At 37.9% G+C, this 16979-nt stretch overlaps 1 protein-coding gene across 1 annotated transcript in view; it reads right to left on the reverse strand.

Moving 5' to 3' along the window:
* The window catches only part of CKAP5 (cytoskeleton associated protein 5), a 54325-nt gene that overhangs the window by 15455 nt on the left and 21891 nt on the right, over positions 1 to 16979 (reverse strand). Inside the window, exons 13-30 of the mRNA XM_010580126.1 lie at positions 16247 to 16429; positions 15186 to 15299; positions 13856 to 13966; positions 11980 to 12072; positions 11151 to 11336; positions 10605 to 10699; positions 9158 to 9215; positions 8950 to 9075; positions 8474 to 8610; positions 8136 to 8310; positions 7480 to 7593; positions 5771 to 5899; positions 4944 to 5138; positions 4157 to 4292; positions 3263 to 3351; positions 1912 to 2037; positions 1053 to 1202; positions 463 to 666 (exon numbers count right to left, since the gene is read on the reverse strand). Coding sequence (XP_010578428.1) covers positions 463 to 666; positions 1053 to 1202; positions 1912 to 2037; positions 3263 to 3351; positions 4157 to 4292; positions 4944 to 5138; positions 5771 to 5899; positions 7480 to 7593; positions 8136 to 8310; positions 8474 to 8610; positions 8950 to 9075; positions 9158 to 9215; positions 10605 to 10699; positions 11151 to 11336; positions 11980 to 12072; positions 13856 to 13966; positions 15186 to 15299; positions 16247 to 16429 — 2421 coding nt within the window. The remainder of the gene's footprint in view (positions 1 to 462; positions 667 to 1052; positions 1203 to 1911; positions 2038 to 3262; positions 3352 to 4156; positions 4293 to 4943; positions 5139 to 5770; positions 5900 to 7479; positions 7594 to 8135; positions 8311 to 8473; positions 8611 to 8949; positions 9076 to 9157; positions 9216 to 10604; positions 10700 to 11150; positions 11337 to 11979; positions 12073 to 13855; positions 13967 to 15185; positions 15300 to 16246; positions 16430 to 16979) is intronic.

The raw sequence follows: 16979 nt of genomic DNA on the forward strand, positions 1-16979 counted from the left end.
AGCCGGCTGTTGACCAACACCCCCAGGTCTTTCTCTGCCGGGCAGCTTTCCAGCCACTCTTCCCCAAGCCTGTAGCGCTGCATGGGGTTGTTGTGACCGAAGTGCAGGACCTGGCACTTGGCCTTGTTGAACCTCATACAACTGGCCCCGGCCCATCGATTCAGCCTGTCCAGAACCCCCTGTAGAGCCTTCCTACCCTCAAGCAGATCACTCCTGCCCAGCTTGGTGTTGTCTGCAAACTTGCTGAGGGTGCACTCAATCCTCTCATCCAGATCGTTGATAAAGATATTAAACAGAAGCAGCCCCAATACTGAGCCCTGGGGAACACCACTTGTGACTAGCTGCCAACTCAATTTAACACTATTCACAATATATTTGGAATGAACATATTACAGTATTTGATGGTATCCTGCTATACTCCTAATGAAAAATAAAGGTTAGTTTCTGTACAATGAACTGTACCTTTAGGATAAGATATGGGATGAAAGAGGATGCTTCATTTTCAGTAAGGTGATACTCTTCTTGACTCAGCAAATTGAAAAGCAATTTAAGGTATTCAAGTGCTTTCATCAAAACACTTGTGTTGGTATCAAAGAACCGCAGGGTAAGCCATTTTAAGATCAGATCCAGGCAGCTGATGACTCCATCTTTTTCACTTTCCAAGTGCTTGAAGGAGATAAAAAAAAGTTGTGCAAAATGAAACACTCTGTTCAAGAAAAGAACAGAGAATAAGGAAAAGATATGCCTGATAAGACTGTCTACATTTATTGGTTGATTCTTAGAATCATAAGTACTCACTTTTAACTTACACAGCTTTCTGGAATTCTAAGAGAAGTCTCCAGTGAGGAAATTTTCCCTTCTCCCAAGAAACAATATTAATACCAACTTCATTATTCCTCTCAAAATTATTTTTATGTACATTAAGGTTTCAGCTTCACAGAACAATAGCCCCTGGCTCCTCAGAGAATTCCAATTTGATGTTAATTCAAGCAGAATCTTTCATAGCAGAGAATAATTCTACACAACATCTACTACCACAGATGCAAACTCACCTCAATCATAACAGCCAGTGCTTTGTTGTGGTGCTGAAAGTCTGCATGAAACATCTCATCCTGTAGCCATTTGGCCACACAACTGGACATCTGAGTTTTTAGCTGCTCAATATACTCATCACGGGGAGTAGTGAAATTCCACTTTAACACCTGTAAAAGGCAGCATTTGCAACTCAAAGCAAGCAATACCTTTTCTTCCTGAAAGAATCTGCAAATTGCATTCCTTTTAATTCTGCTTTAGAATCTGTTTTTAAAGTCTTCTCATTATCAACCAAAAAAAAAAAAAAAAAAAAAAAAAATCAGGGGGGTTTGCTCACCTTGACTTCCATGAAAAATTTTCTCTATGTGGAGTGGTTATCTTTAGGCCATTACCTTAATTATTATAATTTAAAGTGGTTGTTTTTAAGCTACAGATAGGCCTATTTACTAGCAAGTTACAAATAACATGCGTGTTTTAGGTAACAGAATTTCCCTACAAAAGACAAGCTTGATAAGTGAGGCTTTTCAAAGTGAGTATATTAAAGCATATATCCCAGAACTCTGAAATTAGTCAACTGATTTCAGGTAAAAGCTTGATGATACTTCACAACTGAAGACCACCTCTTAGAAGTTATAAAAAGGCCTTTGGCTTTTATAAGAGCGTATAAATGCACAAAATTTGAAAATCAGAACAGAAACACCACAATAAACCAGATATTGGCCTGAGAAGGTCAACTGAAGAACTAGATAATCAATTTAAGGGATGGACAGAGACTATCACTTTCATACCACAGCATGTTTAATTCTACATTAAAAACCAAAAGAATGCATTAAAATTACACTCCTTCAACACTTGTGAATACATTCAGATTTTTCTCACCTTCAGCCCTTTCTCATCTTTCATTCTCTGTTCTTTCCCATTTGGGACTATGATAAAAATAGGACCCGATTTATCATCGTCTTCTTTCAGATTAGGCTTGCTTAGCACTTTCTTCCCCTGTACACCCTGAAAAAAGCAAGGTATTAACAGGCAACACAAGACCTACGTATGCCTCAGTCCTATCAATTGCAAGCGTTAGATACCAGCCAACCTCATGCTGCCTATGTGTACAAGAGCCAGAGAGAAGCTGGAAGAATAACGTTGATTAGAATTTTAGAAGTATGTGCTCTGCTGCTGTGGAAGCAATACCCATAACAGTGTGCACAGTAGTACCCTGTGAAATATGACACATCACTCTCAACCAGTGTGCTAGTCACCCACACGCATCCCTAAAACCCAACGGGGTACCTGTTTGATAGATTTGCTCTTTGTCAGACTTGTACTGCCTTTGCTGAGGCTTGTATTAGCTTTGGACAGGCTGGTATTGCCCTTGGACATACTGCTATTAACATCTGACTGCTGTAAATAAGCCACAGAAAAGGCTTTGTTGTTAGACAGCCATTTACTCTTAAGAGTTACCATTCCAAACCTTTTAATGTGTTCACAGCAAAGGCATCAACTCTAGCATCAGAGTTTTGACAGAAGAACACATCGACTTAGGCAAATCTACAACATCCTTCCAGGTTTGTTCCATTCATTCCTGCCACGAATCTGAACCTACATCAAATGTTCTCATCACAACACTACTTTAGACAATGGAGGCAACGGGACTGTAGAACAATTTGGCTTTTTTTTAGTTATACACACACCGGACAAACTTTAAAGTTAATAGCAAAAAAAAATTACTTTAACACAAAACAACAGAAAAGCCTAGCCACAAATTCAAACGTAATCAGCTGAGATTATTATTATGCATTTAAGCATCTTCCTTTCCTTTTTGCACTTGTGACTGAGAACATTTTACCCTTCATATGGTAAAGGAGAGATTAATTTCTTTTGATACATGGGTTCAAAATTACTGTTCAAAGTATAACATTGGAACTGCAATGGTAAGAACAAATTCTCAACAGCACAAAATTAAGAAGGTCAAGCAGATTTAGAACATAGACCGAGCTGCTCACAAGACTGCATTTTTGACAACACAAACTTTAAGAACTAAATAAGTAAAGACAAAAGTAGCGATTAAATAAGCGATATGGGAAGACCTGCCATTTCAGAACTCATACAAGCATAAAGATTCCCAGTAAAAGCAGGCCCTAGGAAGGGCTATAGTCTTCTACCTATAATACATTAACAAACTACAGCTATTAACTTTATAGAACTGATTTTATACATAATGAAATCAACATACCTTAGCTTTAGAGGAGGTTCCTCCTGCTTTGGCTTTTTTTGGATCAGGCTTGGATTCCATGGTATTGGACCCTGAATCTTCAGCAAGTGCTGGAGAAACAATAGACCATTTCAAACTACCAACAAGCCCATTTTAGGTCAGCACAGTTTTCCATTCTTAGGACAGAAGAAAAACTGTTCATGGATAAAATACGCTTATCACACAGAGGTCTGAGGATTTTAGACCCATAAAATAAGTTCCTTAAATTCCATGTTAGCATACAAAGTTTTCATAATTAAGATGATAATATGTTAGCAAATTTGTCATTATCAGAACAATTAAAAAATGCACACACAGATATACTGTGCAGGCTAATGTCTAGAGCTGTAGTTGCACCCAGTTTGAGCAGGCAAGCTAGCCCCAGCAGAGAGATAAGGCAGGGCTGCTTCTTCAAATCACTTGTCCCCTGATCCTGTTACCCTGTCTTATGCATCAGCACAAGCATTCTGGTAGTACCACAGTGAACTACACAGAAGAAATACTCCAGATAAAAATTAATGCAAAAACATTTAAAAAAAATGTTATGTTAATATCAGATTAGTATTACAAAAAACCCAACAACCAGCCCTCTAGTCCATGGAGTTCAGCTTGAATACCAAGCAGGTATTTTCAAAGAGCAGCTGACAGATGGTTGTGTGGAAAGGAAAAACCCTCCTACATTGGAAGCTGACTCAACTGCAAGACCAGAACTGCAGACAGCACTCAGTAGATTACAGAGCTATTTGTGACCCTAACTATGCTGAATTCCTCTCCTCCTGCTAAGTATGTTTCAAGTATGTTTCTTCCTCTGGCATGTCAAAAGGCTTCCAAACCCACCCTTTCCTCAGTTGTTTCCCAGAACATAAGAGAAGTTACCTGATGCAGGCTGGTATTTGGCTGGAGCAGCTCCCCCTACCACCCTGGAAGATGCTTTAGCAGGAGGAGCTGGTTTCGCTGGCATGTTGGCTTTGGCTTTCTCAAGCATGGCCAGTACCTGGTCTTTGGAAGTTGGCTAGAGAACAGAAGCAGGGAGAAAAAGTGATAAATTCAGAAAGATTAGTGATACTGATTACTAATATGTGCCACAGACAAGGAAAATGACAGTAGTTTGAAACAGGCTGTTCTCTGTTTAGCATCTTCCAGGATGCTTATCTTAAAACATCAGTGTTTTCAGGTATTTCTGTTCTGAGATAAAACACCTTTCCATTAAGTTTCTTCTGCAAGACCTATGGGAAACATGAACCAGCAATCTCTTCTAGGTGAGCAGTCCTATGACGTTAATGGAGTGCCCTAACAGTGATTAAGCTACTCAAGAGTCCATAAGACACACCAAATTGCTAGAAGCCATCTTAAAGCATGTGTTCAAAGGCATACAACAGGACAGTAACTGGTATGGAAGCTATCTGCAGGTAGATTTTTTCAGAAGGAAAGCAGAATGAATAGATGTCAGGCTCCTGAAGTTATGAACCTCTGGTAGCAGTAGACTCTGAGGCAGAGAAAGCTCTAACTCAAGTCTCCTGATACTATTTTCAGCCTCCCCTGAAAATATTCAATGCAGACAAGCTTACATGATGCAAGATAGCATGCCATGAGACTGTAAATGTGACTTGTTAATATCCACTCATTCAAGGTCACATTATCTAATCTCAGTGACAGAAAATACCTTCAGCTTGCTGGTGGCTTTTGCCATCTTCTCAAAACCAAGATGCATCATAAAGAATGGCAGGGCATCCTGCGCCTTTTTACGCACATCCCCATTTCGATCTTCAAGGCAGGAGTACAGGTGAGGCACACACAAGAGTAGGTCAGAAGGAACAGAACGGAGGGTAGGCAACTTCTCAGCCAACCAACCAAGAAGCTGAAAGAAAGTTTTATTTTAAAAGTTTTTGAATAAGTGCTCACAGTGCTCTGTCAGGCCACAAGAGCCTGAATAGTAGTCCTTCACATACCTCTATGTAAGCAGGAAAAACACCCCACCATTTGTTCAGAGAAATATTCTTAACCAACATAAATTTTCATGTCAGCAATTAAAAAAAATTTAAAAATTAAGTGTAGTATGTTAATACCCAGCTGTCTTAAAACTTGGGAGCCTGGTCTCTTAAGACTGCATGGACTGTTTCTTCCTTTTGAAAGTAACATCAGGATTTCAGCTACACTTTATCAGTCTCAAATATATTAAATGCCTCCACTTCAGTTCTGGTCTTCATTACCATGTGGTTAATTTGAGGGAAAACACACTATCTCTTAAAATACTAATCAAAATAGACAAAAATGTCATTTTGGAGGCACTGAAATCTGAATGACAGCTATCATCAGGAAGAAAGGTCATTATTAGCCTTTTGAGGTTTAACAATTCTATGTCAGTAGGAAGACACAGCTACTTGTTTACTCATGTAATGGTAGCATTGTGTCATTTCAGTCTGCATAGATAAACACAGTCCATAGGCAAGTAAGGTTATTTTGATTAGAGTTTAATCCATAGAAGCCTACCTCTTGTCTTAGGAAAGGATTTTCTTTTTTGAGCTCCTCAGCCAGGTCTTCCCCTTCCAACCACTCTTTCATGCCAGTTTGTTCAGCCCAGGCATTCACAGTTGCTAGTGCAGCAGCACGAACATTATTCTGTAGCAAGAACAAGATTTAAAAATAATAATCCTAAAGAGAGGTCAGAAGATTACAACAAAAAAGGCAATAGATTTATCCTTCCCATGAAAGCAAAAAGCTTCTACATCACAGGCTTTGAGATCTGTTTTTCTTCATGGCTTAAGAAGTCTAAGATTCAGAAGATTTTAGTTTTAGTGATGGTATCAGCTGCAGAAATCACCAAATCAGACACTCTACTTAACTACCATCATTTTTAAAACATAAGTTTAATAAAGACTTAGCACATTCATAAATGAAGGCAAGTGGGTTATGGAGCCTGTTATTAAGGCACTCATTTAGGACACACATGAGCAAAAGTCAAGTCAAGAACAGGGGAGTCTTCTAACTCCTACCAATTTCCATTTTTAGTGGTTTTTTTCCAAACAAAATTTAGAACAGCATGCTTTTTTGAAGCAGCTATGTGAAGTCAGGAGGAGTCAGATGGAATACTTAACAACCATGGTTCTTCAAAATGTTATCAGTATAGACATGATTCCATACATACAACTCTCTCCTGTAGACTGAATTTCTGAAGCAAGCTGATAATGTAACAGACTCATTTAGCTTTAGTATGAATCAATTTTCAATGCAAAGGTAACATCCAGTCATGTGTCTAAACAAGAAGTAAGCATCCTTGCAAATAAATTTTTCTCAATGAGATTAAAGATGGGACAAGAAACAAATCTTGTGCTGCACATAAACAGATACTCATCAGCCTCTCTGACAAGGCCTTGGTTCCCATCACTCAAACTTAATTTGTCCTCACTCATGCTACAAGCTGTTGATTTTCCTCAACTATTCAGTGGGTCCACTATCAACATTCCGAAGTAGGGCCCAAAAAGCATCCTCCTCATCATCAAAAACTCTAGCAATTGGATAATGGCTTGGGACAGGTAGATGCAGTTTCTGCTCTTTTTCCTACTCACATTCAGAATAGAGACATCTGAAGTATGCCACCACTTCTGGCATAAGACACTGGCATCTTCCCAAGCCTCCTTCCCCCATTGCTTCAAATAGCTCTTTCACATGGTCCTAGCTTTGATTTTGACATAGCACCTTGACAAGCTCAACACTGACATTATACAAGCTTCAGTGTCAGTTGTGAGTGCCCTGTTTCTACCTACAGTTCAAAGGTCTCCTACACAGTGACACAAAGACAATGTACATTGGAATCCACACTGATACGCTAAAAATAACAGAAGTTCTACAAGCAACTTTACCAAGCAAACTTGATTGGAGTCTAACATAGTGTATTTTCAGCATTGCAAGTATCACAGGAATCACCACATTTCATTTAAAAGCTGAATTATGACACTGACTGGGCTTATTTACAAGCAGAGGAATACAGCTCAGGCAGAACATATATTCAGGCACACATTCATATTTGGATAGTAAGTTATCATTTAGGCAAGAACCTTTCAAAAAAAATTTGTAAGCTTCCAAAGAAGTTTTAACTACCATCCACCTCTCAAAAGCAAGTCCAAACAGCAATAGTTATTCTCAGGCATGACTCAGATAGTGAGCAGCAAAAAGGAAAGAAAAGTTGATGAGTGTCCTACCTTACTGTCTCCTAGGACTGTAATGACAGGAATGCCCAAATTTTTCACATGCTGTTTGATATTGGGACCCATTGCCGTTGCTAGCTGCTGAAGGATGCTCAGTGTTTGTTGCACCTGCACATAAACAAAAAGGCTTTGAATAAAATACTGCTACAACCACATGCACAAAACTCCCAAGTCACATGGGGAAAAGTAACACTGCTGTACATCTAGGCTTTTACTTTAGAATGCCTGCTCAATGATATCTATTCCGGACTTCAAATTAATCACACAGATAAATACTATTTCTATATTCTGAGTAAACTGAAGTTCAACTAAAAATATTTTCAGAGAAGGGACACCTCACTTTTGTCACAAGTGGAGCAATTATCCAAACATTTTTGTGGTTGGTTGGTTGTTTTTTTTCAATTTGCTTGCATTACATTCAGAGTAGGGTAGATTTTCCCTTTTTTGAAGGCCTTTATTTTTTAATACAAAGACAAATACTTATAAAAATAAGCAAATATACGATCTGGAAATACACAGTTCACTGTTTTCCAGCTGTTGATTTCATGACATTGTAACAGACTGAGTAATAGGCAAGGTTCAGAAATCACAAATAGTTTGTTATAAGTTCTAAGCTGGGAACAGCTGAAACAGGATTTTGAATAACATACCAAGATTTTATTAGAGTCATTGAGACGACTCTTCAAAGCAGCTGGAAGTTCTCCTATGTTTGGCTGTATGAACTTAGCATCATTTATTATGCTTGTCACTTCATCTAGACCTTCCTTTCTGATCTTCCAGTTTTTGTCCCCAATCTTAGACACTAGTTCAGCTGTGATCTTATCACTGTAAGAGAAAAAAAAAAGGTAAACAGCCCATTTTCTTAGTTATGTGTCTTTTAGTATTTAAGTGCTTTAACACCACAGATTTCTGCTTCGAAAGTGTTTATAAACACAAAGTTTTGAATTGCAGTGGAAGTATGTCTTCAGGTTGTAGAATTGAAACCTACCCAATATCTGTTCTTGGCAAGAGATCCACAACATCATTCCCCACATCCTCCTGTTCCTCTTCCTCACCATCATCCCCACCTCCCCCACTGTGCCTGGAAATGCCACGAGTTGGTGTTGGTGCTGTCTGCCCTTGCATCTGCAAGCAACACAAAAATCAGAAACACCTATTTCACAGTTTTTCATTTGACATTAAAAATAAAAACACTTGCATGATATGAATGCGCTGTCTCGGGGTGATAGACATTATCCTATTCAAACCAATCCAGAAACTTTTTAAGTTAGTAATGAAAAAAAAAAGTAACTATTGACATAGCTAGACATAACAAGTTTGTAGCTGCTTTGGTGAGCTGTCTTAAAAAAATCTGGTTCACTTACAAAAACACAGGTTAGACCACAATATTACTACAGATTCCAGCTACTGAAGTTTCCAAGTAGTTTTAATGATACTTGGTAGTAAGAGAGCTACACTTCATACCTTTTCAAATTCTGCATCTATCTGGGAGAGAAGGGCTGGCTTCTCATCCTCAAAAAACATTCGCAAAGGAGGTCCCATATAAAGATACATGACTCCCAGCAAGGTAATGGCAGAAGTCCTTACAGCCTGCCAGAAAGAGGATAAAAGCACTCAGTCTTCAAATTAGGGACTGATAATAATTCAGGATTCAAATTCTACATTTACTCACTGGGTTAGTTGCAGCAAGAGCTGTCTTCACATTACTGATGAAAGCTTTGACATTCAGTCTGTGGGAAAAAGACAACCCCCATAAGTAAAACGCAACACAGGAAGTACCAACAAGAAAAAAAATCATCACAATACGCTAAAGAAAAAAAAAAGTGCTGAGAACAGGTTCATACGACTAACTTACAAGCAGAAGGTATTTCCACTTATAAAAAAATATCACAGGCACAGTGTAGATGGTAACTATTTAAATAGCTACCAAAAGAGACTGCTTTGGGAAATAGCCTACTATGAAAATCAATACAGTAAACATAAGTGATATCAAAGACTGCTATTATTACAGCTGGAAAGTTTCTTGAACTACCTCACCCATATGATTGCTAGGACTGAAATCCTGAGGGATGAGCCTAGAATCATTTTAAGCACCTGAAACCTGGCTACATAATAAAGGTGAGGGAGGGGGTTGTTAGTCTGTCTCAGGATCCTCCAGAAAGACACAAATTTCAAAGAGAAATTTACAAAAGAAGGGAAGGTTTAGATTATTGCATCTTCTATACCACCACTGAATTCAATAGAAGAGAAAACAGGCATTCATGGAAGCTTCATTTGTGCAGCCTCAAACACTGCTGTTCTAGCATTATATCTACACATAGATTACTTTGCTGGAAATACATACTTTTGGGGGAATTTACTGAAGAAGAGAGTTTATTTTCCAGATTCAATCAATGTTACTATCCATTTAATAGCTGCGAAACAGCTTGGACAGGCATAGTAACTGCCCAAGTAGTCAAATTAGTATTTGAAGTCTTCACTGCTTAGAAATTTTGTTCTCAGGAGTAAACTGTATTACATATGCTTGACCACTTTCAGTTAAGAGACTGATGATTAAAAATTAAGGAATGCTATCCCTGGTTCTGATGGAGAATCCATTTCTTAGCCATTATTGTATCTGGTGCTGTGAGGTTATCTTGTTGGCTAAAGCTTCATCCTGTTATCAGCCTCAAAATCTCTCCCAAGGAGAGTCATAAGCATGCTGATATGTACTCTTCTATAGGCTGTCTGGTTTGGGTTTTTTAAACTATAAAATACAGTGATCCACCTGGGTCCAGGTGTATCCAAGTAGAACAGGAACAACAGACATGCAATACCACAGCTCCTTGCCCAGCCTGCTCCTATAGTATATAAAGTTTAAGAAAAATGCTCTTCAGAGAAGGCTGAGTGATGAATAAAGTAGATGAATTAGTAGTGTAATAGTATCCTATCAGTAATGTCAGATACTTTCATTTACAAATTTAGAGCTAGAAGAGCACCTGACAAAGTTTAAGGAACAAGAGTTCAGATGCACTTGCAGCCACCCTCTTCAGACCAGTTTGACAAAGAACAGATTCTTTGTCCTAGATTAGAAACATTTTCATTCAAGTTTCTCTTAGCAATTTACTTAAAAGACGTACCCAGAAAAGCCAAACTCTTTAATTGCATTTGAAAGCCAGTTCAAAGTTTCTGACTGGTTTTTAGGATTCTTTTGAGAGAAAGCCATAGCCACAACCTGGAACAGAAGAGAGTTAAGTGTAAATTTTCACTGACAAACTAGGTGACAAAGCACTGTAATAAAGGAGTGAAGACACCTGCAAAAAAACACAGGGCATTGCAAGTAAACAGAAACAGCTGGGGTAACATAGGTGGAAAAATCTGTTGTGTCACTGTAGCAGAATATCATTGCAACTCAAGTGAACCAGAAGTTCCTGAAGTACTTAAAGGCAGCCAGAGATACTTTATTACAGATGTGTACCTGCTTTGGCAATATTTCAGCAAAATACTTATTTACTACTCATTATTTCCTTGTTTGGAGGAACTTGTATTTAACTTCTGCCTTAGGAGGTATCTTGAGAGCAAACAAATCACTTTCAGGCAACTAAGAAAAATCAAAGATTTAGGATTTATTCCTCAGACTGAAAGAAGTTTTATTTACTGGAAGAATACCTTCACTGCTCACTCACCTGCTCAGCAGTCCATGGCAACTGACACGCCTCTGCTATTGCTGTCATAGCTTCTTTTGCATTACTCCCACATTTCACATCACCAACCTTGTCTACAAGGCCATCCAGTACAACCTGTGCTGAAGTTTTGGAGAAGTTTCCTTTCTGTGCAATCAATGCAACTATATGCAATTTCATTTGCATCACCTGGAATGTCCATAACAGCAAGGAAGTTACTCATGTCTGCATGTATTTTAGACCAAATTTTTTATTCTATGTATTTATAGATATAAAAAAATATTAAAATAATATAGGTATTTGTGGGTAAATACAAATGTATACATAAAATATGTATTTGTGTATATATACACACAAAAATGTATACATATATTTGAATATATAAAAGTGCATTCACACACATTTGTGTACCCAAATACATATTTCATACACACACGCTTGTGTATATATGGTTTTGTGTGATTATACACACAGATCGTGTGTATACACACAAATACATATTTTTCCATCTGTATGTATATATACATACACTATCAATAATACTTGGCAGCCATTATCTACTTTTAGATTTTATATATACACACATTCATACACATATCCGCACAAATGTATACATCTATATATCTTCAAATGTTGTCTTTAAGTCTCAACCATCAGCAGAAATAAAACCTAATTTCAAAGTTTATATTCTCATTAACTACAGATACAACTGTGGTCATAGTGCTAGGAATGTCATCAATGACATATATGCACCTACCACCTTTTAGTTGGACACACACCTTAAGTTAAGTAACAAAAATGGACTGTTAGTTACTGAAGGATAATGTATTACCTGAAAATTTGTTTCCTTCCAACCAGGTTTCTTGGCCAGCATTCTTACTAGAGCTTGGCAAGGCATTTCACTTCTCTCCATAAGCTCAACAGCCTAAAGGATAAACATTAAGTTAGCCGGTGGGTCACAGGTGATATAAAACCTGTAACACAACCAGAAATTACCTCAACTGTCCTGTAAATATTTTCTTACTACCAAACTAAGTTGCAGAAATTCTTAGCATAAGAATTTACCTGAAGAGCCTTACTACAAGACCCACTTTTACAAGGAGTCCATTCTACCGGTATGGAGCCAACATTTAAACTACAGCATTCACATTGCTACGCTTTGTATGTTCTTTAACAAGTGTCCTTACAACCACTATTGCCCATTCGAGCCCTGGGAATTTAACACTTCACTAAAAAAACCCCAAGCTACCTTTCCCTCTCTCTTTTTTATTTTATTTTTTATTTTTATGATGAAGTATACTGTGCACCTTTGTCCTGATTTCTGCTGAAATAAAGTCAATTTTCTTCCTAATAGCTGGTATAGTGCTGTGTTTTGGACTTAGGATGAGAATAACATTGATAACAGACAGATGTTTTAGTCATTGCTAAGCACTGTTTATACAAAATCAAGGACTTTTCAGTTTCTCATACTGCCCTACCAGCAGAGGCTGGGAGTGCACAAGAAGCTGGGAAGGGACACAGCCAGGACAGCTGACCCAAACGAGCCAAAGGGGTATTCCAGACCATATTATGTCATGCCCAGTATATAAACTGGGGGGTAGTTGGCCAGGAGGCTCAGGGATTGGCTGGGCATTGGTCAGCAGGTGGTGAGCAATTATGTTGCACATCACTTGTTTTGTATATTCTATTATTATTTTCCCTTCCTTTTCTGTCCTATTAAACTGTCTTTATCTCAACACACTAGTTTTACTTCCTCCCCGCCAATTCTCTCCCCCATCCCACAGGGGTGGGGAGCAAGCAAGCAGCTGTGTGGTGCTTAATTGCCAGCTGGGGTTAAACTATGACAACCTTTCAAACTGGAATGCTGACTACACAGTAGAGATTAACCAAATGCAATTTAAAATACTGTTTTTACTTGTTGTTAAGCTTATCTATTGCACTAACATCTTTACATTTGAGTAAAGCTGGTTTCTGCAGCAGCATTTCAGTGCAGCAGTCACTGTTTCATAACTTAAGTTAGCCACCTTTTCCACTAAAATATTACAACTCTGTCACAACTGTAATGGTGTAGCAGTATGAACTATTTGTGCATCTACAGTTGATGTCTTTTTGACTATGAACTCTCGAAGGTCTTACGACTGAAACCATGTGAAGAAAGCCAGGCTTCACATTTGAGTGACACACGATGTTTTTTTGTTTGTGACTACGTGAAGCACTCGCCACCAGCTGTGAAGACTGCTAGTATTGTATAAGGGTTCAAACATCAACTATTTGCCAATTGAAATTTTATTATTATAATCAACTGCTGCCTAACATTCAATCAGCAGGGACTTGCTTGCAAATGGTTTTGCCCAGTCATTGCAAAACTTTGTTTAAACCTAGTTATCTTTGAAAATAAGCTTTAGAATTACTTAGTGTTTTGAAGAGACCTCTATGCACCCTCAATCCACATACAAATATTTTTGACAAAAGCATAACTATATGTCTACATTAAACCAAATGACTTACTCCACTACTGTTATGGAATAAGAACTAATTTAAACCACGTAAGCCGCTTGTCTTTTGCGAGTATTGTTTAATCCATCTGAAATGCTGACATATCACTACTACTGGTATGTCTTTTAAAAGTTACCAGGCCTAAAAAGCTGAAGAAATTACAGTTTTTCTCTTTCCCTGCTTGCCTCTCTTATCAACTGCTACAAACTTACCTTCTGAAACTCCTCCATGCAGGCAAGCCTCTCTTTCCAGTTACCACTGTCCAACTGCTGGATACAAGAAGCTGGAAGGACAGCAGCAGCTTTCTCTTCACACACTTCTATCTGTAGACAGATCAGAACAAGGTTAACACCCCACTGTATCCCTTCAAGAGGGGGGCAGCAGCCTTAAGGACTGGTAATATACTGGAATGACCCTTGCACTGTGGTGCATTTACAAAATATGAGAAGATTTCTGTTGTAAATTGGAAGATTTTATATGGATTATAGTTTAGGGGCCTCATGAATTAGGAAGCTGCTAAGCTGTACTGCAACAGAAAAGCAATCCCTGAAAAGTATGGTAAATTGTGCAGACAGTCAAAAATAATCCTGAGTAGCCACTATCTACCTACAGAATCAAGCAGAGGTAACCTAAAATCTGCAAGATAATTTTGTGTGAAGTCTGAATAAATATTCACAGCAATGAATCAGTAGTTGATGAGGGTGGACAGGAGAAGACGTATCTTCTGCATCCGTTTTAGCAAAAAGAAGAATTAAAATTATTTAGTATATGCAAAATGATAAAAACTTCCCTTGTTTCACTGGTGTCTGTATCACCTTCAGGAAGAGCACACTCATTTTCCACTGTATAACTAGCAATATAAACTGGATACATAACAGAAAGTATTCATTCTAAGCAACACTCTAAAGATACCCAACAGTCCAAAAAACTTAGATACATCTAGCAAAACTTTAATAGCTTTTTGTTACTATTTGACCTACAGATAGCTTAGTCTACCCAGTTCCCCACCAAGGAGATAGGTAGATGCTCAATTAACATGCAGAATTCAATCATATTTTTGAAGTGTAACTTAATATGAACAGCACAGAATAAACTTGCATTAGTTCATTTAATTATTACTGTACTCTACTTCAGATTTCAATGTAAACTCCCGAATACTGTATTCTCAAGGCTTTTAATACCAGACACCTTCAGCAAATCATGCATCCTAAATTACATATAAATTAGTCATATCATTACTTTTTTCATCTGGTCCTAGTTCAGGGATGATGTGATATACCCTATTATATGAGCATGATTTATTGTTTACTGTCTTCTATGGCCTGGTACCAAAAACAACCTGAAGAACAGGTGTGTTTACCACAATATATCAAACATCCATTTTACTAGTTATGAATTCCGTTTATTTAAACGTATTGCTTCCCCTTGTCCTAACAAAAACCCCCCAATTTCAGTGAAAAATTCTGTAGTAGCTGAAGAACTGATTAACCAAAGCTACTTATACAGAGGACTTCATATTTCAGAGAACAGCAGAATACTCACCGAGAGCTCCGATTCAAATATTTCTTTGGTCTCAGGACCTTTCTTGCCTTTAGCCCCAGCACCTCCCACACCTGCAGCTGCAGCTGGTTTGCCTTTCTTGGGTGGGCCCCCAGACTGGAAAGGAAATGGACAAGTTAGCCAAGATCAAACAGGTCTCTAGTTCATCAGATACCAAAAGAACTGCTGTTTTTCCACACTTTTACATTTTATGTCAAAAAAGACATACCTCTCTAGTACCATAACAGCTGCAGGCAAAGAAAGCCAGAGCTTATTTAATTCATATGTTGCTTTCAGACTATAAGGTTTTATAAAACACATACAGTAATAGGGACACAGAGGACAATGAAAGATGAAAAGGGAAAGAATGTATGTATTTGTGAAGGTTCAGGAAATAATGAATTCATCTATGTATTCTCCTATGGGTGCTGATTAGATATTAAACTTCTGACTGGTGTGTCATTTCCAGGCTACCACAGTATCAAGAGATTTTAAAAAATATGATCTATTTTGCTACTCACTTCCAGGTTTCCTACCTGAAGAAATAAGCAGGGTATTACAATGACCATCTACAGTGCTACTTAAGTCAATTTTTAAAATCCAAATAGTCATTTTAAAGTAATACAGGCTAATGGTTCAAATTATTTATGGTCACAAACTAAAACCAACACTGAACAGAATACTCACTTAAGTAGTAACCTTGCTAGTTATAAGAAGAGACATTGACTTCAGCCAAATATTACTACATCAACACAGAGCATATTAACGTTACAACATCTGAGGCTCCTCTGAATGCCTACAGTGGTCTATCACTATTTCAATATAAAAATCTGGTATTAAGATGTAAGTGACAAGACAGTTTGTATCATTAAAAACAGATTTCATCAAGTACGTTCTTGGAAAGTCCCAGATTCTTTTTGCTGTTGGGCTCACCTACTCCTACAGAAGGACAGCAATTCCTCAGTGGAAGGAGATATTCAACAGGCCACCTTTGATCTTCAATAACTATTCAATGCAATCACAGACAACTGTGATTGCCAGACAATCTCTTAGCAATCTCTTACCTTCACAGCAGGTGCTTTTTTTAGCAGTCCTGGTTTGGTTGCTGCATCTTTTGTTTCTTTATCTCCACCAGCCCCTGAGAGAGCAGGGGTCTTTCCAGTAATAGGCTTGCCTTCTTTTTTCTCAGCAGGTCCTCCTGTCTTTTTACCATAAACCAGTTCTACCTTCTCAGCACACTCTTTAATCTGAGAAGTTAAAAAAAAAAAAAAAGAGGAAAATAAAGCTATGTAGCTACCACAATTGGATATATAGTGTCCTTTCAACAGCAGTGGCTCAAACTTGCCTACTCTGGAAAAAACGTTAAGAGTTTAAGTTGTCTACTTCACAAAATTTTGTTATCCTGTGTTCCTTATGGTAGTAATGTTAACTAGTCAACGCCATCAGCCATTGCTATATTACAATTTTCCTAGTTCAAAATGAAGTGCATTTATACACATAGAAAGCATTGACACCCCCCCGATACTTTTAAGATGCTACGAATTAGTCTTTAGAGCATCTATATTATAAAATCAGACAACAAACCTGTCAGCTTATGCAAAAGCATAAAAACTTTGTTGTTTGTGAGTTTGTAAGTCTTTGATACCAAATCCTGTCTAGTAATATAGAATTAGACCATGTGGTTGGTGACGTAAAACCCTAAACTTTGTTTCAAACAGAGAAAGTGTTCAAAAACAAACAAAACCCCACATACAACCAACAACAAAAAAACCCAACAAACAAAAAACCAAACCAACC

Source organism: Haliaeetus leucocephalus, unplaced genomic scaffold, assembly GCF_000737465.1.
Source record: "Haliaeetus leucocephalus isolate CR32 unplaced genomic scaffold, Haliaeetus_leucocephalus-4.0 Scaffold696, whole genome shotgun sequence".
Taxonomy (NCBI): domain Eukaryota; kingdom Metazoa; phylum Chordata; class Aves; order Accipitriformes; family Accipitridae; genus Haliaeetus; species Haliaeetus leucocephalus.